The sequence below is a fragment of the Mauremys reevesii genome, linkage group 2 (genome assembly GCF_016161935.1).
Source record: "Mauremys reevesii isolate NIE-2019 linkage group 2, ASM1616193v1, whole genome shotgun sequence".
Classification (NCBI taxonomy): Eukaryota; Metazoa; Chordata; order Testudines; family Geoemydidae; genus Mauremys; species Mauremys reevesii.
The window spans coordinates 5,052,523-5,076,768 of record NC_052624.1 but is presented as its reverse complement, the minus strand read 5'-3'; the positions used below and the strand labels follow the sequence as shown (position 1 = coordinate 5,076,768).

Below are 24,246 nucleotides of genomic sequence, written 5' to 3'. Positions count from 1 at the left end.
ATAGCTCTAATTTTTTTTTACTGTGATCATTCAAACTCAGTTCTTTCACAGCTGGAGGGAATATACGCTTGATACTGGCATGAGCTAAAATGTCTTTTCTTGGCCAACTGGCATCCTCAAAGCTGTGGTAACAGAGAAAACTCTACCCTAGCAACCATTAAATGTAGCCTCTGGTTCCAGAGGAGGTGTGTCAGGGAAATGGAGTGGAAGGGGTAGGTGAGTGGGTGAAGGATGATTGCCATGATAAAGGTCTGAGCTGATTTGGTAGGAAGCAGTTGAAGCCCGAGGAGAAGATGAAAAATGGATACATGGCCATGTTATGAAAAGCATTTGCCCTTCACTGCTATTCTGAGAAGACACACAAAGAGAAAGTGGGTCAAAGAGAGCAAGCACATGTGAAAAATTGCAGTAATTTCCCCAAAAGCTAAATGTATTAGTTGCTATTTGTACATGTTTATATTAAAATATTACAATTTTAGAGCAGCTAGGATACTTTGCTCTGGGAAGCAGGAGGCTCGTTCAGAATTATACCACCAGCTTTTAGTGGCTTCTAGTCTTTTGTTCTAATACAGAATACATGCACCCACTACTTCCCCTTAAATAATCTAAAATCTCTCTGGTCTGTTAAAGATAATTCTTTTCAACTCACCCTCTCTCCCCCTTTTGTTCAGCACCAGGAGATGTCTAAATAAGAAACCAAATGAGTGCTTAATTTTTAAACCATGACAGGAATCATCATAAGCAATGTCGTTGCCATAGCAGCCATGCACAGGATTACTGAGAACACTGCAAGTAAATTAATGATTGCATGCACAATGACTAAACAAAGGTGGAGAACGAAAAAGACACCAACACAGTCCAGCTGAGACAGCGTGTAAAGGCAAGAAAAGGATATTAAAATCAATTTATAAAATCAAAATTAGTTAGCCACAAATCCACAACATAATCTTAAATGAAGACTTCTAGTCTGGTAATGTTTCAGACACAGCATGGGTAGTCCATAACTTCCTTGGAATGTCCTCTCCCCATCCATCCTCCTCTAGATATCAGAGGATTTTTTAGTTGTAGCTCTTAGAGGGTATAAGAGCTGGGGACTCACCATTCCCACTGTCTTTACTGCTTGTTAAATGCCAGTGATTGGTTTAAATTTAATCTCACTTCCTGTAAACCCTGGTACCAGAATTCTGCCTCCCCATACCCCCCCCCATCATAAAACAGCACACATGGTGATGAAATACCGACTGCAAGGTATCAGAAGAGCCATTGAAAATTAATCTTCCAACTCTAACAACATCTTCACTTCTTAATGTGTTTGCATTGCTACTCCCATCTTCCATATAGTCCATGGTAGGTTGTAGGTGCCTCATGGCAGGGACCTTGCCTTTTCCACATCTGTAATGTGTTGTGTACACTTACATCACTACAACAAATAATCCATAGCTATCTATTCGGCATCATGAGTCCACCTGCAGGTGAGACAGAAAAAGATATAGAACTTGACTGAAGCCACAGAAGCTTAAGCAAACTAAGCAGTGATGGGATAAGAGGGAAGGTCCTCTCACAGATCAGTAACAGGTTAAAAGATGGGAATCAAAGGACAGGAATAAATTGTCAGTTTTCACAAAGGAGAGAGGTAAATAGCAGGGTCACCCAAGGATCACTATTGGGACCTGTGCTGTTCAATATATTAATAAATGATCTGGAAAAGGGCATGAACAGTGAGGTGGCAAAATCTGCAGACAATACAAAGTTACTCAAGATCATTTAGTCCAAAACTGACTGCAGAAAGTTACAAATGGATCACAATAAATTGGGTGACTGAGCAACAAAATGGCAGGCAAATTCAATGTTGATAAGTACAAAGTAATGCATATTGGAAAAAATAATCCCAACTATACATACAAAATGACAGGATCTAAATTTGCTGTTACCACTCAAGAAAGATCTTGGAGTCATCATGGTTAGTTCTCTGAAAACATCCACTCAACGTGCAGTGGCAGTCAAAAAAAGTTAACAGGTTAGGATCCACTAGGAAAGGGTTAGCTAATAAAGCAAAAAATATCATGATGCCACTATGTAAATCCACAGTTCGCCTACACCTTGAAAACTGCATACAGTTCTGGTCGCCCCATCCAAAAAAGATACAATTGGAAAAGGTGCAGAGAAGAGCAATGGAAATGATTAGGAGAATGGAACAACTTCCATATCAGAGGTGTGTAAAAGGACTGGGACTGTACAGTTTAGAAGAGAGATGACTAAGAGGGGGGTATAGGATAGAGGGCTATAAAATCATGAATGGAATAGAGAAGTATTATTTACCCCTTCAGATAATAAGATACCCAATGAAATGAATAGGCAGCAGGTTTAAAACAAACATAAGGAAGTACTTCTTCACACAACACACAGTCAACCTGTGGAACTCATTGCTGGTGGATTCTGTGAAGGCCAAAGTATAACTGGGTTCAAAAAAGAATCCTAAGTTGATGGAGGATAGGTCTATCAATGGCTATTAGCCAAAATGGTCAGGATGCAAACCCATGCTCTTGGTGTCCCGAACCCTCCAATTTCTTGAACCTGGGACTGGAAGACAGATCACTTGAAATTGACCCATTCTGTTCATTCCCTCTGAAGTATCTGGCACTGGCCACTACTATCAGAGACAGGATACTGACCTGGATGTACTACTAGTCTGAACCAGTATGGCTGTTCTTATGTTAAACATTCCCTTATGACACACTAAAGTGACTGTTTTCAAATCTTTCCTTTGGGATACAAAGTCACAAGAAGAAGAGCTATAAAATCAAGTGTAACATTAAAAAGACAGTGACGTACTCCTAATCAAAGTAAGGTGGTACTTACAAAGATACGGCAAATACATGACATCCCTAGTACTTTTCATTTTGCCCTTTTAAATGTTTTTAAAACTCCTTGGAAGCTTGAAATTAAAAACTACATCCCACGGCTAAGGCCTGGACTGGGATGTCGGAAATCTTGGTTCAGTTCCCAGCTCTGCCATAGGCACCCTGTGTGGCTTTGGGCAACTCACTCAATCTCCCTACCCCAGTTCCCAATATTATGCTTGTATGTTCTATCCCTTTCTCTCATCCTTTGTCTTGTCTATTTATAAAGAAAGCACTTCAGGTTGGGACTGTCTCTTACTATTTCTATGCACAGCGCCTAGCACAATGAGGCCCTGATGTTGGTTTAAGACTCACGGCACTACTTTAATACAAATAAAAAATAAAAAAAACAGGAGTACTTGTGGCACCTTAAAGACTAACAAATTTATTTAAGCATGAGCTTTCATGAGCTACAGCTCACTTCTTCGGATGTTAGTCTTTAAGGTGCCACAAGTACTCCTGTTTTTTTTGCGGATACAGACTAACACGGCTGCTACTCTGAAAAAATAAAAAGATTTCTTCCATTGGGTACACACTGTTTATTGCTATAGAATTATTCCTAAATACTGAGCTTTTTGTTGTTGAGCATATATAGTAGAAAAGAATTAAAATGAAGGCCATGAAGAATTACCTGAATTTTGCAAAGACAGATAAAGACAAAAATTAGGTCAAAAGATTATTTCCAAGATCAACATAAGTGTCCTTTTATGTCCTTTTTTTAAATATGAAAACCATTTCAGCTTTTCAATTTGGAAATATTTTTGAAAGTTCATTTAATCTCTTGTTTGTGCAAACAACTGCTTGAAATACCATAAGGAAGGGGTTGGTACATACTTTTCATAATATAAACTCTACTCTGCCTTCTGATTCATTTTAAAAATAAAAAAAATAAGGTTACCCTAGGGCAGAATAGCTTTCCTAAAATTATGACACTATAGGAGAATCTTATTTATCTCAGACGCAAACCTGTGAGAGCTCAGAAAAGATGCAAAGAAAAACCCTCATGGCCACAAAACTGACACTTAACCAGAGGAAGTAACACAATTCTAAGAAAAAACACAACATTATACCACAAAGGGCAATGATTATGCAAACTAAAGATTACTTTCCACACATGGATATGCAGAGAACTTCTCAAACACACTCTTGTGAGGGCTTACATTGCTAGTAGTACGGTGTTTTCCCCTTCAATTTCATTAATGAACAAATGGCGGCTATTTGTAAACTGCTCCAGTGTTTCATCTAAGTGTCTGAGCTGCCACCAACTGGCTTTTTGCTCATAGCTTCTTCCATTTCAAAACTCACCCTGACATTTTCATGTAATCACCAAAGCTCTACGTAAACAGTTATACGGGCAATGTGTTGATACCATTTCTTGGTATGGAGGCAAAAGGTACTAAAGGAACATGCTTCTTTTCCCCCCCCGCCCCTCTCCTACACAGAGCAAAAAAAACAGCGAACCATCCGGTATAAGCCAAGTTTACACATTGTAGTAACAAACTGGTTATACTAACAGTTTGGTCTATTAGTGTGGACTGAGCAAAATTGTGTTATAACCAGGTTTAAAAAAATGCTCTCAATACAATGAAACAAGATCAATACCAATAAACAATTTTTAAGATGCATGCTCTAAACCAGGGCTGTATCTCCACCTGGTTTCATAACCAGTGATAACGCTGTTTGGACCTAACTATATTAGCAATTTTTCTAAAATATTCCCTGCTAGCAATGGTGGGAGCAACAGGAGATAAAGGACCACAAGTCACAGTGTTTAAAACCTTAGCAGCTGTTTGACACTAAGGCTCCCTCATCATTGTTTATCAGTAGAGATGTGCCAATGGAATGATGGGCAGTTCTCTGAAAAATAGTAAGGACACAGCAATAGCAGCTAGCTAGACCATGCTGTAACAAACTTTGGCTGCCACAATGTCAAGGAATGTTTGCCATATGCAGACAGACTTTTTGCTAACTGGAAGGAAAACTAGACTTGTCTGTGCCACTTGAAGAAAAGTCATTTTAATGCTCTTAACATAAACTAAGAAATAAGACTAGTCTTAGGCTTAAAGCAACTTTGTTAAAAGATTCAAAAATGGATTCAAGCTGAACATTTCTGGGCAGGATCTTTCAGATTTCCTGAGTTCCATAAACAGTTAGGATTTAGACTGCAAATTTGATGCATGAATATACATACCAACACCCTCCCCTCAAAAGCTGGCCCTTTGAAACACAGAATAATCAATGGTGATACTTTTAAACTCTTTGGCACTAATGGCTTCAGAGAGCATGTTTATAGTTGTGCAAGGGAAAAAAGGGTTTGGCCATTAAATTTAATGTATCTCAAGAACCCTGCAAAACAAACATATCGACTAGACAAGCCTAATAATAACGTGCAGCTCTGATGTGTCACCTGCAATTTGTTTTCCTCTCTGTTTTGAAGAAAACAATTGGGTCCTCCCTGCAGCGCTCCTTCTAGCAGAAGGGTTCTATTACATACATTTGCAACCTCCTCTGAGGGCTGGACAAGTACAATATTCCTCCAGACTGAGCCAACATGTTTCGTCTCCTTTCCCGATGCTTCTTCACTGTTCCGAAGGCTCTCCGTCAGCCAGTGAAAGCAAAGTCCACTCATCCATACATTAAAGATATTTAGGGGTCAAAATTGCCTGTCTAGGAAACATTTTAAGTGACAGGCAAGACATAAGATTCATAGTTAAAAGGCAATCAAGCTGTCTAACCACGAAAAGTCATGGAGCTGAAGAAGAGCTCTGTGTAGCTCAAAAGCTTGTCTCTTTTACCAACAGAAGTTGGTCCAATACAACATATTACCTCACCCATCTTGCACCATGAAAAAAATTAGTCTGATAGGCCAGGAAATTATAGCCATATACATCATTCCCACCTGTCATAATTTCCCCCTCCCCACCTTTACTTTAACAAATACAGTTTGCATGTGTAACCTATGCCTGCTTGATGTGGCGCTCTGTTCCCCTCTAGTAGCACCTAGACCATTCTAGAGATTAATAAGTTTACTACAGCATTAGCTAAGAGCCATGTGGCTTTTAGTTCATGCAGTAGAGGTGCGTGCACTAAGCTTCAAAAGTCCCAGGTTTGATCCCGCTCGCCGATGACCAGGGTCTGTCGGTGTTACACACGCATTACTTAGTCTCTAATAAAAGGTAAAAAGTTTTTATGTTCATCATTACTCTAGACCTACATGACAAAACAAATGCTATCAAACTGTGAAAAAGGTCAGGAACCAAAGATGAAGGAAAATCCAGATTGTTCAAAATAGACAAAGCACTGACATATCAAGGTGTAAACTTACACTATCTGTGGTAGGTATTAGACACACACATCATTAAAGTTGATAACTAAGCCCTTGTTCCCATTATTTCCTCCCAAAAGCGAAAGAACTAAAGACTCAACTAATCATGTCCTCTGCAGTCCAACCAGCACACACCTTTCATATCTATTCCAAGATTTTTCCATGTCAAACTTAAAATTAAGAGCATTCACTTTTAGAATGTTTTCATTGTATTTTTCAGTACTGAGAGTTCAACAGATTGCCGTATAAATTTTACATATATACACACACACATATATATACACACACACAAACACACACCCATCTTAGAATAAATTTTTCAATAGTTTAATAACACCCATCATTAATTAGATTCCTAGGCTCATTGATCTCTGGATGAAAAAAAACTAAAATCTAATTTAAATCATTCCCTGGTTTATCAATGCTGTTAACAGATCAAGAAGAGATTTTTACATAAGTTCTGGTCTGACCCCCATGAGTTTTTGGATAATTTAAGATCTCACTAGTAAACTTATCTCAAGTCTGACCATGTTTAGTTCTTGAAGCCTATCTTCACAAGGCTTTACATTTGTACCCCAAATTAGTCAAGGTTTTCCCCTGTATGTCTTCCAATGCATGGATGTCCTCAAAAAAAAAAAATCAGTCTTCCATTTGGTATTCTAGATGTGGCCTCAAGCATCTTCTACAGCAGAATCCTTAGTCCCTTCCTTTATAACCCAGTGCATACAACCACCATTTGCTTTCCCTGCAGTATCATACAGTTCAATACTTACTAACATACTTAGGGTCTTTCTAAATTCTAATTCTAGCATGTTACCCATTCACTGCCTACTACACCTCATCTCATCAAATGCTGGTCCTTACATTTTATAAGACGACTGCCTTCACCATTTATCTTCGCAGATCCTTCTGCAAATCTGTATTTCCACAGTATTTATGACAGATCCAATGTAGGCATCAGCAAGTTTAGATGCATGTTTTTGGTTTTACAGATAAAATTGAGATTAGCCACTATATAGAGCCCTGAGGGACATCACTTACTCCTTTGCTGCCATTTATGAACTATGTACCACCCCAGCCAGATTTTTATCCAGGTCACTGCTTCAGTACAGAATCCAAAATCCTTGTTTTACTTTGTTGTTTCTTATGTGATAAATAAAGTTTAAGCTTATATTACAAAACTTGCTGACTAGGTTCAGTGAGCAACACCACACATCTTGAAAGTCACTCTTCCCTCCCCTCCAACACAAGGGGCTACAAATTTAAAAATAATCTAAACTCTAGGCATTACTTTTTAAACAATTGGATTGTCTGAAATAAATTACTTGGTAAAGCCCACCACTGCAGGAGAGGGAGAAACAAGTTATTGAAAACACAGTTAAACACTCTGGGCAAACATATGAAGTGTATTATTGCCCTCAGACAGGTACAGTTCCCAGCATCCTGGTTTGGTTGCTGTGGCAACACTCAACAGAAGCTGATTTCAGGTGGGCAAACTACAGTAGTAGCAGAAACTTAACATATCCTGTTTTTATGCAAATATAACAAATAATAAAGGAAGTGAAAATGAAAATAGGCTTATGTAGGTTTCTAAACACTGGTCTTCAGAATTTTCTGCAAGGTATCAGCACTGCTATTAAAGGGTATTATAAGTACAACTGCAAGTGCTTCACTACTTTTACTGTCACCAGAGTTGCCAACTTTCACACGGTTAAATAAGTACCCAGACTTTCACAATAGGCCAAAAATCAAGCTAATCCCAATTCAAAACAAGGCCAAAACAAGCTAATCCCCAAGAACCCCAACATTCTGTGTGTCTAGATCCCCTGGCATGCAGTCTGGGACTGTGGTGGGCCCACTGTGCACCCCTGCCTCTCTCCCCACTTTGCCCCTTGCTGCTGTTTGCCGGGAGCCGATCCAAAAAAAAGAAAAAAGAAGCTACAAGCAACAAGCTACAAGCCAAACACTAGCCAACAAGCAACTCACAAGACAATTAATCCAAAAACAAGCCCAATTTCTGTGGTATTTTTGCGGGTTTGGCATGTCTGACTAACACTATTTCCACTCAGAACTGTCAATTTCTCCTTGTCAACTGCAAAACCTTGCCTGTTTAGTCTCAAATGGGATATTGGGGGGGGGGGGGAGAGAAATAGAAAAATCCATTAGATATTTATGAGTAATATAGGTGGGAGAAGGTGATTCTTCTACTCCAAAACTTTAAAAAAAAAAATAGCTCAGGTAATTGAACTAGACTTTATGTTTCACATGTGATTAGTTCTCAATGAGGACTGCTGGGTCCCATCAGCATACACTGAAAATTAACAAGATACAAGCAATTAAAAATGGGCTTGACCATGGGTAGTAAAAGTAATGCCTATGGAATTACGGAGTTATAAGAACCAGCTGCATAACTGTCCAGTGTACCCAGTAGGTACTGAGTGTCAGTCAGTAACTAATAGACTAGTCAACTTTAATATCTATGAAGTGATAAAACAGAAGTTGCACAATTCCACTAATGCAACCAGAATCCATTTTTTTCTTGTAAATTAAGCATAATTAAATGCAAATAACCTATTTTTAATGCAACATTAAGTTTACACATACAACCATACAACTCAGGAAATTACACTTAAATTTCTCATTGTACTGTTAGTTCATCCCTGCTGCAGAGGCAGCACTTTTCGTTACTAGTTAGGATACTACATGTATATCTTATAGAAACATATATATATCCTCAATACATATATACTTAAGGCTACTTAAGAGTTCTGCCCTTTATACTTTTGAAGTCTAACTTGTTACTGACACATTAGACCTATAAAAGTAGAAAGTATTTAATATTAAAGAATTAAAATACTATGCTAACTGTTTCTGTCTACAATGGGACAGGACTTCACATGATAATAAAGCCAGGCAGAAAAAGGCTTTTTTACATGCTTCAGATTTTAGCATCTGTCTCATAATGGTTTGTCCAGCTAATCAGAGGCCTGAAAACATATTGTACGTGCTACAATACCTAGCAACAGCTAGGATATACTAGCAACCTTAACTCCTGCTTTTGTTATTTTTCATCCATCCATAACATTTACAGTAGTTAAAAAGAAAAAAGCGTTACTGACTTGGTCATCCCATTTAGCATGGAGCAGTTACGATGTCAATGAAAATACACAAGTCACTGCAAATATTAAACACCATTCAATGTTCAAAATAACTATTTTGAAGTGCTCAAAAGATGCTACATTTAGAGGACACACCTTTTAAGAAAGCAACAATCAAATTGAACACCTAATTATGCAACTACTCTCTAGATGCCATTTCACCTGTTTCTTCCATTCCCTTCCTTCCACTTTCTAGAACTATCCCATGTCAAAGGGACACTCCCAATCTAGATCACTTCTGTCTATTGTCACCACACACCTAGAATTACTATCACTGGAAGCTAGGGGGGGAAGTATTTCTCCAGTCCTAGTTTGTTTACTTCGTGCATTTGACAGCATTCTTCTGTCAGTTTTCCTTTTTGTAAGACTCTTTTACACCAGAAGCAGAAAACAAAAAGCTTTATAAAAACAGAGGGAAAATTGTAAAACTACAGAAATTGGCACAGGAACTCAGTGGTAGATGAAGTATCTGAAACGTAGTGTAATTTATACTCTTTCAGTTAAAAAAAACAGGAGTACTTGTGGCACCTTAAAGACTAACAAATTTAGTCTTTAAGGTGCCACAAGTACCCTTGTTTTTTTTGCGGATACAGACTAACACGGCTGCTACTCTGAAATCTTTCAGTTAACTTAATTTCAGGTTGACTGTGTTCCTTCAAGACACTGTATGCAGCATGGGCAGGGTAGATTTGCCATGTTTCTTGAAACATAAGCAAATGGAAGAGGAAGAGTGATACAGGGGAGATGACTAAGGTGGAAGCTGTATGAGAAATAAGAAGAGAAATAAGAAAAGCATTGGAGGGGAGAAAGCGCAGAGCAAGAAATCCCTCTCCATCTGCCAAAAAAAAGCGAGGGAGCTCAAAGTTAGATACCCAAGAACAGAAAAGGGAAGAGAATTCTTAATGCAGGAAAGAAAAGTCCAGCTCTTATTTGTAAATAACAGATTTTTTATTTTTAAAAGAAAGAAAATTAACTGTTGGAGAACACAAAGTTGGAAAAAGAAAAATTAGGTTAGAGCATGACAGAACGTAAGTTATACAGTACCATTTTACACACAATAAGCTTGTTGTCCTATTGTAAGTGCAAAATGATCAGCAAACCGCCTCATGTAATTCCACTGAACTAGTTCTCTACCGAAGTCCAGAGAATAGGATCAATTTTTGTAAAATCCAGAAGGGAGTTTCCAGTTAGAGAACCGTAACACCTGTATAATTTAAGCTATACAGGATGATTGCATAAAGTACAGCTCTAGTTGGGAACTCAACATACAATTACCACATGAATAGTCTGCAGATAATTAATGAATTATTCAAATAATTTAACCTGCTTATGTGAACAAGTCAGTACACTATTTTCCCACAATTGGGTACTGTGCACTGTTCAGTTCTACATTACCTCAAAGTATGTTCAAACTGGGTGGGACAATTATATCTAATTTTAATTATGGGGCTGACCCTGAAAACATTTATGATTAGATGCAGACTCAGCTGCTGAGAGTAGTCCCATTGAAGCAAGCACTACACCATGTAGTAAGTAACTGAAGGGTCAGACACTATGCAAGTACTGTTCTCTCAGAAACATAGGAATAATTTTCAAACTTGGCTGCCTAAAGCTAAGCACCTAAATTCCATATTCCGACACCAAAATAGAGGTGGCTTGATTTTCAGTGAAAGCTGCAGATGTTTGGCATATATTACTTCAGCTGGAACTGTGGTGTCCAGTGAAAGTTAGGCCACTTCTTAAGGTGTTTAAATAGAGATAGAGGTGCCTAACTTTAGGCATCCAAGTTTGAAAGTTTTGGCTGTAAGTATTTACATTCAAAATGGGCATAAATGTACTGGATTCAACTGATTCCTCATTAAGCCTTCAAGTGGTATGATTAGCTACCCCAATGCAGTCCAGTTATCAATGCAATGACAAGATTCACAGTGTACATTTCAGGAGCACAAGAGAACTGCATGAATTTATTGCAAGCATTTTGGGGACAAAGGGGGAGGTTCAAGTCTATTATTATTCATTGTGTATCCCTTCCTGTAGAGAAAAAAATATTGAAAATAGGAAAGATGTACCAAAGTAGTGCTGCCCAATACAATTTGTGCCTGCAGAAATTTATGTTTCAAAGTTCTGAAAAACAGAATAGTTGTCGTAAAATTACAGACTGCATATATACAGATTCTAGAAATAGAAAACAATGGGTACATTAATTGCATAATTTAACAGAAATGCTACATACATTTGAAAATACACTTTGGATGCTTTCATTCTTTAAGACTGACTTGCCTGAGAGAATAAAAAAGGACTTAAAATTATTCCCAGCAGTCCAATTATAAGTGGTGTAAGCAGAAATCTAGGGCATTGACAGTTTTCTGCCTGGTCTCAATTTATTTATTGAACAACATTGAGATGTTTTAATAAAAAGATGTATACAAACTTGGACCTGCAAGCTACAAATTATCTGTTTTTATGGATATTAGGCTCAAAATCTAAGTTGTACATGCATCATATAATTACATCATTTTTTTCTTTAAAATAGCTCTCTCTTAGAGAAGCAAGTGACACAGTGCAGTAATCTCAAGAATGTAGTTAAAAAAAATTCACATGCCACAACAGCCAAGTTTCCTCCCTCAGTTTCATGCCCTGGGAGACCATTAGTCTCTCTAATAAGGAAGAGTGATCAAAAGGAGAGGCAGCTGTAAAATAAGTCTTTTTCAGTTGCATTAGTGTCTCCCTGATGCATTATAACAACATAATTGAGGGAACTACCTTTCTGATTTAACTATATCCACCTACAATGTGTTTGCCAGGAGCGCCTACCTTGTGTTGAGGGCACTAAGCTACCGATAATTTACTCTTGGGGAAAAGAAAATAGAATCCAGCTGCCAACAAGAAAAAAGTAATCAAATCCCAAAGTGACACAACCCACAAACAGTACTAAATTGCCCAGGAGTCTTTAAAATAGCAACAAGTTTTGAAAAATAATAAAGTCATGGCAACTACTATAAAGCTCACATTTTAGACAAAACATTTCCTTAAAATATTTTAAAAATCTATCAATAATTTTGAATACCATAGTTTTAGGCCCTGATCCTGAAGGGCACTGGTTTTTAAATTGTGGGGCATGCCCCACTGAGGGGTGCACTGAGGTTATCGGGGGAGGCAAGGACCTGACTGGTTAAAAATGAACTATTACCCAGTACACCCAGTGCCATACTGCCATTCTAGTGCCAACCAGCTTCTCAAGAACCCTCCCAAGAACCCACACCTTCCTCCTCTCTCAAACACTTACCCCGCCAGCCCTAGTGGCTGCACTCAGAATCAACATAACCATGGCACTGCAGACATATCCTGGCCCCATAACAAAAACCTCACACTTTGGCGTGCGCATGCATACACAGAGGGGGTGGAACCATTGAGCGCACATGAGTAACTGTTCTGGGCAGCTGGGATTCAAACAAGGTGTACAAGCCTCCTCCCTGTACACACTGGTCGTTTGGGGATTCCCCCCACTCCCTCCAAACTCTGCACCATCCGGATTCTCCTCTTACCCCTATGTTAGAACATGAATCTCCAAAGGGGGGGGTGCAGCAAAAAAAAAAAAGAGTTTGGGAACTTCTGCTGTAGGGTGATCCATATAGGCAGACCTTTATGTGTGGATGGGCAGTGTCACCCACCTAGGTCTGGGGCCTTTGGCAGTAAAGTTGAAGAAGATACAGCCAAGCTATAACCTGCAGCAGAGAGCAAAACAAGAAACAAGTGCAGATTTCAGCCTTATACCGTTCAAATGTGTTAATTCATACTGCTTTTTTGTTGCAGGAAATTCTTGGTGGTGTATTCTAGTTTCCGGGTGTAATAAATGGTTTACAAATATCTAAAGTAAACTACAAAATTTTTCTCTGAATTTGTCTCACAGTGAACAAATATTTAGTGCCACAAAAGTGTCAGCTTTAATCTGGAACATTTAAGATGTTTTTGCATTTTCAATTCACTGGGTATTTTAATACATACATAATCTGAACTGAAAAATAAACTGAATTTCTTCTCTAAGAAAATAGTTTGTCCAGCATTTAATTGCACCACTAGCAGCCCTATATGCTCACTAGTAACTTTACTCACATACAGATTACGTTTCCTCCCACTTTAGCCTATCCAAGTTCAAAACAAACAAAAAATAACTAATTTGTCAAATATCACTGCTAAATCAAAGTCAATACTATGCAAATTTACAAGAGAAAACCAGACAGATTTACAATGAATGAGACTTTGAATCTGGACACAAAAATTAGGAAAGACTGTCTATAAGGCAGTTATCCAGATATACGGCAAGTTCTATTTCACACAAAGACAATATGAATTGGCTTTCTTATACTGTGAATTTCACAAAAATTCTAAGTTTTACTGTTGAGAGGAACACGTACCATAAAACATAAGCAGGTGAAAGTGTAAAGGGACTTTAATTCCTTACAAGAAAACTCAAGTCAGTGGCATCATCACTGTACACTCAAGTTCAATATCTTGGATGTTATATTTGTAAGTGCCAACCATGTGATTAAACAGCTCCCTTCAGTCTAATATATCTAGTGCAAAATTTACTCAGCAATAGTCCCATTAAGAAAAAACACTGCACTAGGTACAAGCCTATTGATTTACTGGTCTCCAGTTAAGGGTTCAAGTCACCTAGCCATTACTGTCACTCTCCAAAACACCACCATTTATTTATACATTTCAGACATTAAAAGTTACATTTTCATATTTTGAAAAACCAGGATTTGTATCTCCTCTTTCTTTTCACAGCAACTACACCTAAACAGTACAAGAAATCCAAGAATGTTCAGACAGGTCATTAATTGCATTAGCTACAGGGATAAGTAACAAGTATTTCATTTAATCTCCCAGTCAAAGGGGACGAACAGAAATTCTGGAGCAACAGAGTAAGAAATCTGTCAGTGACAAGTCTGCATACAGGCTGATAGTTTGTACCCTGTGCGGGTACCATATTTGGAGGAAGCCATCTTCTACAGCAGCATAAAATATCCTGCAGCTATCATGGTTTGTTTTTAACCTACGTCCTCCAACAAGACAGACAACTGTGCTTTGAAAATACTCATCTGGCTACTGGAACATGCTATGCACTGCATTTTTTAAAATGTGACATTTGAGAAAGGGGAAGGATGTTATTAAAGACAAAGCATTCCTGCCTCTAAAGAAGATGCCATGACTGATCTGCTTTATAAAGCATATGCACCTTTTGCTTTATAGAAGGACATGTGCCTGAATAAGATATAACACTTGCTTTAACAGAGTGGGAAACACTGATCAGATATATAAGAGCAAGGTTCCAGGATCTAGTACACAGGAGGGTGATTAGGAAGACAGCTTCTCTATGGATTCTTTACATGACCACACTTCAAAAGGCTTCTCTAACATAACTTTTGTCTGAAGATTTTTCAAAATCCCACCCCTTAATAAATTTATTAAGAGATAATAAACCCCTGTTGTGATAAAATATCAAAGAAATATTTGTAACTAAAAGTTGTTAAATAAAGCCAATATGAATTTTTATAAATCGGGTTTACGATATGTTTGGAGATTGTTCTAAGTGACTGGTGACTATGCAAGATGATAAATAGGTTTTTTTAACATGAGCTTAATATGAGCTACTTATTTTAATACTGAAATGACCTGGAATGCCAAAAATTACACCAACAATTAGGGTTATCTGTTATGAATAAGCACTTCTACATACACCTATTAATCATTTGCTAGAAGAAATAAAAGACCCTATGATCTAGGCTTAGTAAAACAAACTGAATTTAAACCGAATCTTTGGCATTTTACTAATTTTAGAAGCATCAGATGTAAGCATCATTCAGCAAAACCTCATTTTGGGTGACACATAAATCCCATCTGCTCTCCTTGAACATTAGAGATCTTGTGGCATTTTGCTTAAAAGGTTTGCACTGTTGTTCAAAATATCCCTTTTTACCCTTCACATCCATCCAACTATTACACTGGAAGAGTGCTATGTGCCAGTTGTCTGCCTCCTTCCATCCCAGAGGTGACTGCATTTCAGTGATGCTGCATGTATAAAGTTTATGAAGCACTCTGGGATCCTTCAGGAGGCAAAGCATGCTATAAACACAAAATATTATTCAGGACCAGTAGCTAACTGTTAGACTGTTGAGGAAGAAGACGAAAAACACTATTAGCTACTGAACCACCTTCTCCAAGAGGCGATGAAACCAGCAGCCCTGACATGCTGCTTGTTGTGTGTGTATGTTTTGGTGAAAATCCCTGGCAGAGAGAAAAACAAACAAACATCAGCCATTAGTCTGTCCCCTCTTCAGGCTTGTATCTCATTGACCGTTTTTCCCTTCAGCTAGAAAATGGGGCAGGGGCACAACATGGCTTTAGTTCAACTTCAGTATCTCTCTGAGAATGCCATGTTCACCTACCTGGCCAGAGCCTGAGTCCCAACCTGTTACCCATCCCTAAGGGAACTGGGGACAATTCACAAAGGAGCAGGCAGGGAGAGGAGCCATTTGATCATCCACACACAAAAAAGTGGAGAAAGAGCCTCACTGGGAGAGCTGTAAGTGGCAGGGAGAATGACCACCCCAGCCTGCCCCCCTTCACACCTGGGGGGTGGCAGGGAGAATGACCACCCCAGCCTGCCCCCCCCTTCACACCTGGGGGGTGGCAGGGAGAATGACCACCCCAGCCTGCCCCCCTTCACACCTGGGGGGTGGCAGGGAGAATGACCTCCCCCACAAACAGACCCCTGGAGGGTGGCAGGCAGAACAACCCCCCCCCCCATGCAGTCTCAGGGGCTGACAGGGGGAGTGACCCACCCTGCCTTCCCCCCAGAGACTGGGGGGTGGAGGGGTGGCAAGGAGAGTGACCCCCTCCAAACAGACCCCTGGGCGGGGGGGGCAGGGAGAGTGACCCCCCCCAGTCCTCCCCCCAACATACACTCTCGGGGGCTTACAAGGAGAATGACCCGCCCTGCCCCCTCCCCACAAGCAGAGCCTGCCCTTGGCTGTGGGCTCCTCGCCGCCCCCACACTGCACCTCTCCCCGGCTCAGCCGTTGTCTTCCCGGGCCGGGCTCTCACTCGAGGCCGCGGATGCGCGGCCTAACCCTCCCGCCGGCTCCGACAGGCCCACAAGCCCCACTCCAGCCCCGCGCGCACCTGCCCGCGCCGCCGCCGCCTCGGGTGCCCTTCCCGCGCCAGGCCCCAGCCCGCTCAGGGAACCATTTTGCCTCCCCCCAGCCGGGGGTTAACCCCCCCCCACACACAAAAAAACGGCCTGTCCCCTGGGGGCGAACCCCGAGCAGGCCTGGCCCGGGTGCGTGGGGAGGGGAGCAGACCTGGCCCCGGGGGGGGAGGAGAACCCCACGAGCAGGCCTGGCCCGGGGGGGGGAAGGAGAGCAGACCTGGCCCCGGGGAGGGGGGGAAGGAGAGCAGCCCTGGCCCCCGGGGGGGGGGGACCCCACGAGCAGACCTGGCCCCGGGGGGAAGGCGAGCAGACCTGGCCCCAGGGGGAGGAGAGCAGACCTGGCCCGGGGAAGGAGAGCAGACCTGGCCCGGGGGAACCCCACGAGCAGACCTGGCCCCGGGGGGAAGGAGAGCAGACCTGGCCCCGGGGGGGGGGGGTAACCCCACGAGCAGGCCTGGCCCGGGGGAGGAGAGCAGGCCTGGCCCGGGGGAGGAGAGCAGGCCTGGCCCGGGGGAGGGGACACCCCACGAGCAGGCCTGGCCCGGGGGAGGGGAGGAGAGCAGACCTGGCCCCGGGGGGGGACGACACCCCACGAGCAGGCCTGGCCCTGGGGTAAGCCCCCCCCATAGCAGGCCAATTCAGGTGTGTGGGTGCCCCCCCTTGAACAGGCCGTGGGTGGGGGACCCCCCCACCCTTGAGCCGGCCTGCGGCGAGGGGTGGGGAAATTCAATACTTACTCAGGGGTGGGATGTTCCGGATCATAAAAATCCCCCATCTTCGGCCTCCCCCTCTATCAGCAGCAGCGAGGATCCGAGCAGCCCCCGCCCCGCATAGAGAGAGAGGGGAGGGTGTTAGACAACCCCCCCCCGCTCTGCTCCTCCGGGTCCCCACGCACCAGAGACACCAAACCACCTCCGGGCTGGGGGGCTCGGGGGTGCGCGCTCTCCTGCCCCGGCTGCCTCCTTCACATCCTCCTCTTCCTCCCCGGGGATGGGGACACCACAATGGGCACCAGGGACTGTCCCGGCGGCGAGGAGTTTCTGGTGGTAGGAGGGTGTCTCAGGGCTGATTCTCCTCCGGCCACCCGCTTGCAGCCAACAAAACGCTCCCCATGCACAGAAATCAGCCTCAGGAACAGGAACCTGCTGCCGCTGCCCAGGCCATGGGGCTCCCCTCCATCCCGCGGGGGAGGGGGCAGAAAGAAGCCAATTTATAATTAGCAATAATCCTCTCCCTCCAAAAGCGATCGCCTTGCCGGGGTGGTGGAGAGAGCGGGGTGGGTTGTGTCCTCCACGGAGATCCAGGCCCCACCCCAAAAAGGAGCCACTCTTCTTCCCAATGAATTAATCCAGCCAAGCAATACAATAAAAAATAAAAAATCAACCCAACTGAAACCTCCTTCCCTCAGTAACTGTAAATCCTCAAGTTTAGACGTGGACGAATGTGTCTTTCCCCCGTCGCTGATTCGGTTTCTGCTCCTCTTCTGCTCTAGGTGTTCGATCCGATTCCCTGGAGAAAGGGGTGGGAGGGGGGTTCAGAGCCCCTTATGATGTAGTTCTGGGAGTTAAAAGTAGATTATATTTTTAATAGCTCTCCCCTCCCCCTTATACTGTATTTTTCCTCTTTAGCGGTGGCTGAGCTTAGAGGCTTCTTCCTCGCTCCCTCCTCCTCCTGCTCTGAAACACAAACGGAAACTGTAACTCATCTACTTCCTACTAAGAGAGTAACAGAAAATACAGAGCGCGAGAGAAACAGCGACAAGGCCCCAAAGCAAGCAACTGCCATAAATGCAAGCTGCGGCGCCTTCTCTGCAAGGTAAAGAAGCAATTTCATGTCGTGGAAACAAACATGGAGCAGGAAGCTCACTATTAAAGGAGACATGTCTGTTTTGTTGGTTTGGGGCTTGTATTGAAGATCAGGTTTTTCTTCCCGGATGAGTAGTTTGCAGTCTGTTTTTTTTTCATTTGGGAACTAGGAGCATTGCCCTCTCCCCGTTCAAGTACCTATTCCATGGATATAAACATTCAGTGATTTCCCCAGTCCAAGGGCTGTATTTTTGTCTTCTATAGATTTTCTGAGAATTTGCATAATCATTACAGCACATTATTTACCTCCATCCAGAGCGTTGGTATTTTTACTTGATTTCCCTCCTCTCGAGTAGCCATTGCACAGCTTGCCCCCAGTTTACTGGAAAAGGTAGACACTGGTGCATTTTACTACAAGTCACTCCTGTGGGTGGACTTATTAGTCAGTGGACATGGTAGTCCTACCATGCGGAGTCAAGTGGCACCACAGGACACAGGTTAAAAAAACATTTTTCTCAAGTGTTGTAGCCAAGTTGGTCCCAGGATATTAGAGACACAAGGTGGTGAGAAAGACAAGCTTTCAGAGCTCTGTGTAAGCTTGAGAGCTTGTGTCTCCCAACAACAGAAGTTGCTCCAACCTCGCCCACCTTGTCTACTATTTTTTATCAAGGACATTTCTTTACCTATGTTAGCATCTTAGCTTCTTATTCATAAAAAAATACTTAGTACTTGCATAACACATCATGACAAAGAGTCAGATGCATGTAGTGCATGTAATACATACATCTGACGAAGTGGGTATTCACCCGTGAAAGCTTATGCTCCAATACATCTGTTAGTCTATAAGGTGCCACAGGACTCTGTCGCTTTTTACAGATCCAGACTAAGACAGCTACCTCTCTGATACATAACACATTATGTTCAACATGATTAAAAACATTAATCAATCTTCAGCACACCAGAGAGGCATGTATTATTCCAATTTTACAGACAGGGAAGTTGAGGCAGAGAGATTCAATGACATGTCAGAATCTAAGGCCAGAAGGGACCATTCTGCTCATTTTGTCTGATATCCTGCATATCACAGGCTATTGAATTTCACCCAGTAATTCCTGCCTCAAGACTGTAACTTCTAGTTGAGCTGGACACATCAACCATGAATCTAGTGGGAAAGCCAACAGTACTATTCAGAATTTCCTGATATCTGGCATGAACCATTGAACCATATTGGTCTCTGATTCTTAAAACAGGAGGAATTTAAATTAGATACCTATCCCACAATGAGCTCCATGTGTCAAAACTGGATGTTTTTCTAAAAGATATGCTCTAGCACAACCAGGAGTTATGGGCTTGATGAAGGAATCACTTGGTGAAATCTTATGGTCTGTATAAAATGAAGATTGGATTAGGTTGTCATAATTGTCCCTTCTTGAGTTAAATTCCACAAAGCTATGAATGGATGGGGAGACTCTCATACCCTGACATTGCAGCTCCATGGAGCTTATTGCAGAATCGAGGCCTTATTTTTCACCATTTATGTTTGTTTAGGTTTTGCATTTCAATCAGCTTGGATAATAAAAGCAGATGAGTCATTTTTGCTTGCTGGTTCTCCTGCACTTGCACAGCAACTGCAATGTTTATATTATAGACACTGCCATAAAAGGTTTAAATCCAAACATGCCATGATCCTACCAGCTGATCAGATCTCTGCACCTGCACAGAGTCCCACTGAAGTCAATGGGACTTGAGGTGGCCCAAAGGTCCGTGCATGTGGAACAGCTTGCAGGGTCAGGGGCAAACGGTTTTCACTGAAGTCTGAACAAAACAATTAAAACATTTTTTCCCCCACAAAAATTAATAGAAATCAATAATTAAATCTTGACCCTAAAGTACCTGATAGTATCCTAAGAAGTTACAAAATTAAGGCTCCAATTCTGCCATTATATCTACATGATTGTAGGTGCAAGGATCTAACTCCCACAGAGCTGACTTCTGAACTGAGGCCTTAATCTTGAAATGTGGTTTTGAGAGGCATTTGCAAGAGAATCTTTGAAAAGGAGTTTATTGTTACTGAACAGATATTGTGTATTCACATATACAAGCTAACCTTAAATGGGATATTAGCCACTCAGTTTTTTAAACCTCCAGCAGAGATTTGTGGATGATGAAATTTTACGTAAGATGAAAAGTGGAGTCTCTCAAGTAAGATAGACACCCAAAGCTGATTGATAATTATACACAACATTTTGGTGATGCAATTGAAAAATGGCATAATTAGAATTTACTAAATTAAAAGTCTGGAAATTTTTCTTTGATTTTATCCTTCATTTTTTACAGCAACAGTAAAATAAAGCCTGCTACTTAGGCACAATAAAATAATTTTATTAATCAATAACTACTTTAAAAACAGCAACAAATAATGAATGCTGTTTAGTCAATATTCTACAATACAAGGGACAGTTACCTCTGAATGCATCATGAAAGGGATACGGCCATAATCATCATCAATTAATTGTTAAGTAACAACATCATTCTCAGTACTGTACAGACAGACAGACAGTCGCCTCCTAATGAGTTTGCAGGGCAATGCTCTGAACCCAGACAGGTGAACCACTGTGCCTTTGTGGACGTCACTGGGTCTCCACATGAGTACAAAGGTTCGCCTGTACGTAACAAGTTGCAAGTTTGTGGCCTAAGGCTCTGATCCCATGAACACTTACACATACGCTTAATATTTACACACATAGGCCCGAATTCTGCAAACACTTACACACATGCTTAACTTTACTACAATGAGTCTTACACCGTTACCTGCAGCGAGTTCTGCATGGAAGACCTGTGCGCACACATAGTCATGTTGATTTAAGTGAAGATGCACCATACATGAAACTCATGGCAGTGTTAGGGCATAATTCATCCAGCTAAACATGCATGTGAATTTGTGCAGGATTGGGGTAAAAGGCATTTAAGTGAATGGTAAAGAGAACCCATATGGAGCAACTCACCGGATTGAGGCCTAAAACATAGACACAGAGAAGATAGGATGCCCTGGGAAAGCCAGAAGAAGTAATTTAACTTTTATTAATAAAAATATTAGAAATAATAATTTATTAAAGATAAACTTATCTTTACTTCTGCCTTAGCATCTGAAATTCTTAGAACAAGGAACATTTCAAATCTAATCTTGCTCTACTTTCTCTTTAGTTTTTACTTACTTTCCCTTCTACATTTGCATTGTCTAGTGATAATATTATTTAGCAAAAAAACCGAGGAGTCCTTGTGGCACCTTAGAGACTAACACATTCATTTGGGCTGTAGTGGGGGCAGGGGCTTGTTTAAATTACAGTATTATTGGCTAAAATTTAAATTTGCATGAAGACTTTTTTTTAAAACAACCTCCAAATTTGGGATTTGATCAAGCTGAAAGTGCTGCAATATGTGATACGATATTCAATACAACACACAATCTGTTCAGTACACTTGTCAGATAGCATTCAGTGGTGTCTATTGTTAGTTGTTAATTGGATATCGTGTAAAATTAATTAAATAATCCACAAATCAATTAATTAATATGCTATTGTGTGGTGACTGTTAGTATGTAGATAATACATGGTTGAGTATGGTTTGTTAGGGATAGCAGCCAAAAAGAATGATTAAGCAGAGAAAGTAATTGTAACACACACAGAACAATGTTCATAGTTTACAAGCTCAGCCCAGCTACAAGGGGCTTGGCTGGAGGGAGTTTCCCATATTAGTTTTCCTGGTATGAGGTCATGGCAGGGAAGATCCAAATAATATACAGGAAGCAACAAGGTCCTAATCTTGTATGCACATATGCATGCAAGTAACTATCCACATGAGCAATCCTACTGAACTGATTAGTACACGTGCATAGTCCCACACTCATGCATAAATGTTTGCATGATTGGCACCAAATCATCTACCCATAGGCAGCTCAATTGATTGTATCTGCTCTGGTGTCTACTGTCTAGGGTGACCAGATAGCAAGTGAGAAAAATCAGGATGGGGTGGGAGGTAATAGGGGCCCATATAAAAAAAGCCCCAAATATCAGGGCTGTCCCTATAAAATCACAACTTCTGGTCACCCTACTACTGTCTAGACACTTAAACACTAGCCATGATAGTAATTATACAAGAGCAGAGCTGAAAAGAGTCCTGGACACTGGTTTTGTTAAGAAGCAGGAGCAAGCAAAGTGTGTCAAGGACAGTGGATGTGCCACCAAAAGGGACTTTAGCCTATGTTGTCTTAGGCTGCCTGTATTCCCAGTAGACTACACTGTGTTTGAGCCTATCCAATTCAAATGTTTTAGATCAACTGTATTTTACTTTGGGGATCTCTTAAATTAAAGAACTTTTCAATCAGGCTTAGGAGGATGCATTTTTAAATCCCCCATTGGTGGTTATGGGGGTATGAAAGTAACCCTAACTTTTAATAAATTATTTTTCTAAAATAAATCCATACAGTAGAATTTATTAATCCTCTTACCTGATGTAGCATTCCCTCAGTATATACCCTATTGCTGTGCTAGTACAGCTGGGTCTTTGATTTCCCTAGGGGGAGGGAGGCTGGCTGCTCTCTCCTTTTATTGGGGCTAACAAGACCTGAGGTAAATCACCACCTGTGTTCCGCCCAGGGTCTGCCTCTAATAGCTGTGGGGTGATAAAAAGGAAGTCTGAGGTAAGCCACCAGGTTCATTTAGGCTGAACAGTAAAGCATTTAGTTGTTGCTTCTTTGAAATAGGCTTATGCATGAGAAAAGATTCTGCATCCTTCTTTTCTAGGATGATATAGTTCTATCTTTCACTTGTATGGTGTCACTAACAAAGCTTTCCCTTACAAGTTAGTGAACTCATTCTGAAAAGTGACTCTTGAAAAAGGAATTATGGGCTTCTGTAGTTAATGTCTCAACAATTTCTAGATGAAATGTATTCAATTTATGAATGAAAAGTTGTTTCTTCAGTTAGTGTGAAGAACCCAGCCTGGGATCTGCTAGTTAAACTATTTTTCTCTGGTCTGTATAACATCACCATTAGACCCCCTAATAGGTGCTACTTGTGTACTTAAAGTTAAGCACATGTGTGTTTGCAGAGTTGGAATCATAGGCAGCTGCTCAAATATATGACTTGATGCTGGTATTTGTTGTTATTTGACAACTCACTTTTTGAAGTATTTGGTCATCTTTATAGCTGATTTAATATGAATAATTTACTTGATAAATAACATTTGTCAACATCTGACAATATTTTTACTGTATTTAACCAGCAATAATTATTAGGAGCTTGATCCTGTGTGCATGTAGACTCTGCTCCTGCAAACCATTAAGCCAGTACATAAGGAAATTTATTATTGTCACTTTGGCTGGGCTGTAATTAGAACATCATTATCTGTTACTTTGATAACTCAACTATTTAATATTTTAGGCATCAGTCCTTCAATGAGCCCTGTCTTTGCAGAATCCTGCATCCATGTGGAGTCCCATAAACTTCAAAGGGGCTTTGCATGGGTATCAGGAATCGGCTCACACAGTTACCTTAGCGCTCTGTGCCTGAAGGCCATTAGATGCCTTATCCAAAGTGAATTAAACAATATTCACTAAAGACAACATCTCCCAGACAAACTGCTGAGGTATGGCCAGCGTAGGGCTGTTGTCCTAATTGTACTCTGTAGTCACTGGTATTATTAGACAGATTTTTACTGAACTTTAGAACCACATGTGCTTGCATAATAGGAGCAGTGCTGCCAACCCCAGAGATTTAAAAATCATGAGTCAAACCCTAGTCATTAGATTAGCTTAAAAATCATGAGATTTAAAAAAAAAATT

General features: G+C 41.0%; 1 protein-coding gene across 9 annotated transcripts in view; it reads right to left on the bottom strand.

Annotated features, from left to right (window-relative positions):
- Window positions 1-22,988, bottom strand: part of SETD2 (SET domain containing 2, histone lysine methyltransferase) — a 145,159-nt gene extending 122,171 nt beyond the window's left edge. For all 9 annotated transcript variants that reach the window (XR_005593949.1, XR_005593950.1, XR_005593948.1 and 6 more), the window contains exons 1-2: window positions 22,912-22,988; window positions 17,337-18,275 (exon numbers count right to left, since the gene is read on the bottom strand). Coding sequence is in view for 6 of the 9 variants with exons in the window: in XM_039524057.1 (XP_039379991.1) it covers window positions 17,337-17,374 (38 nt within the window). In the remaining 3 variants the exon portion in view is untranslated. The remainder of the gene's footprint in view (window positions 1-17,336; window positions 18,276-22,911) is intronic.
- Between the last annotated feature and the right edge of the window lie 1,258 nt (window positions 22,989-24,246).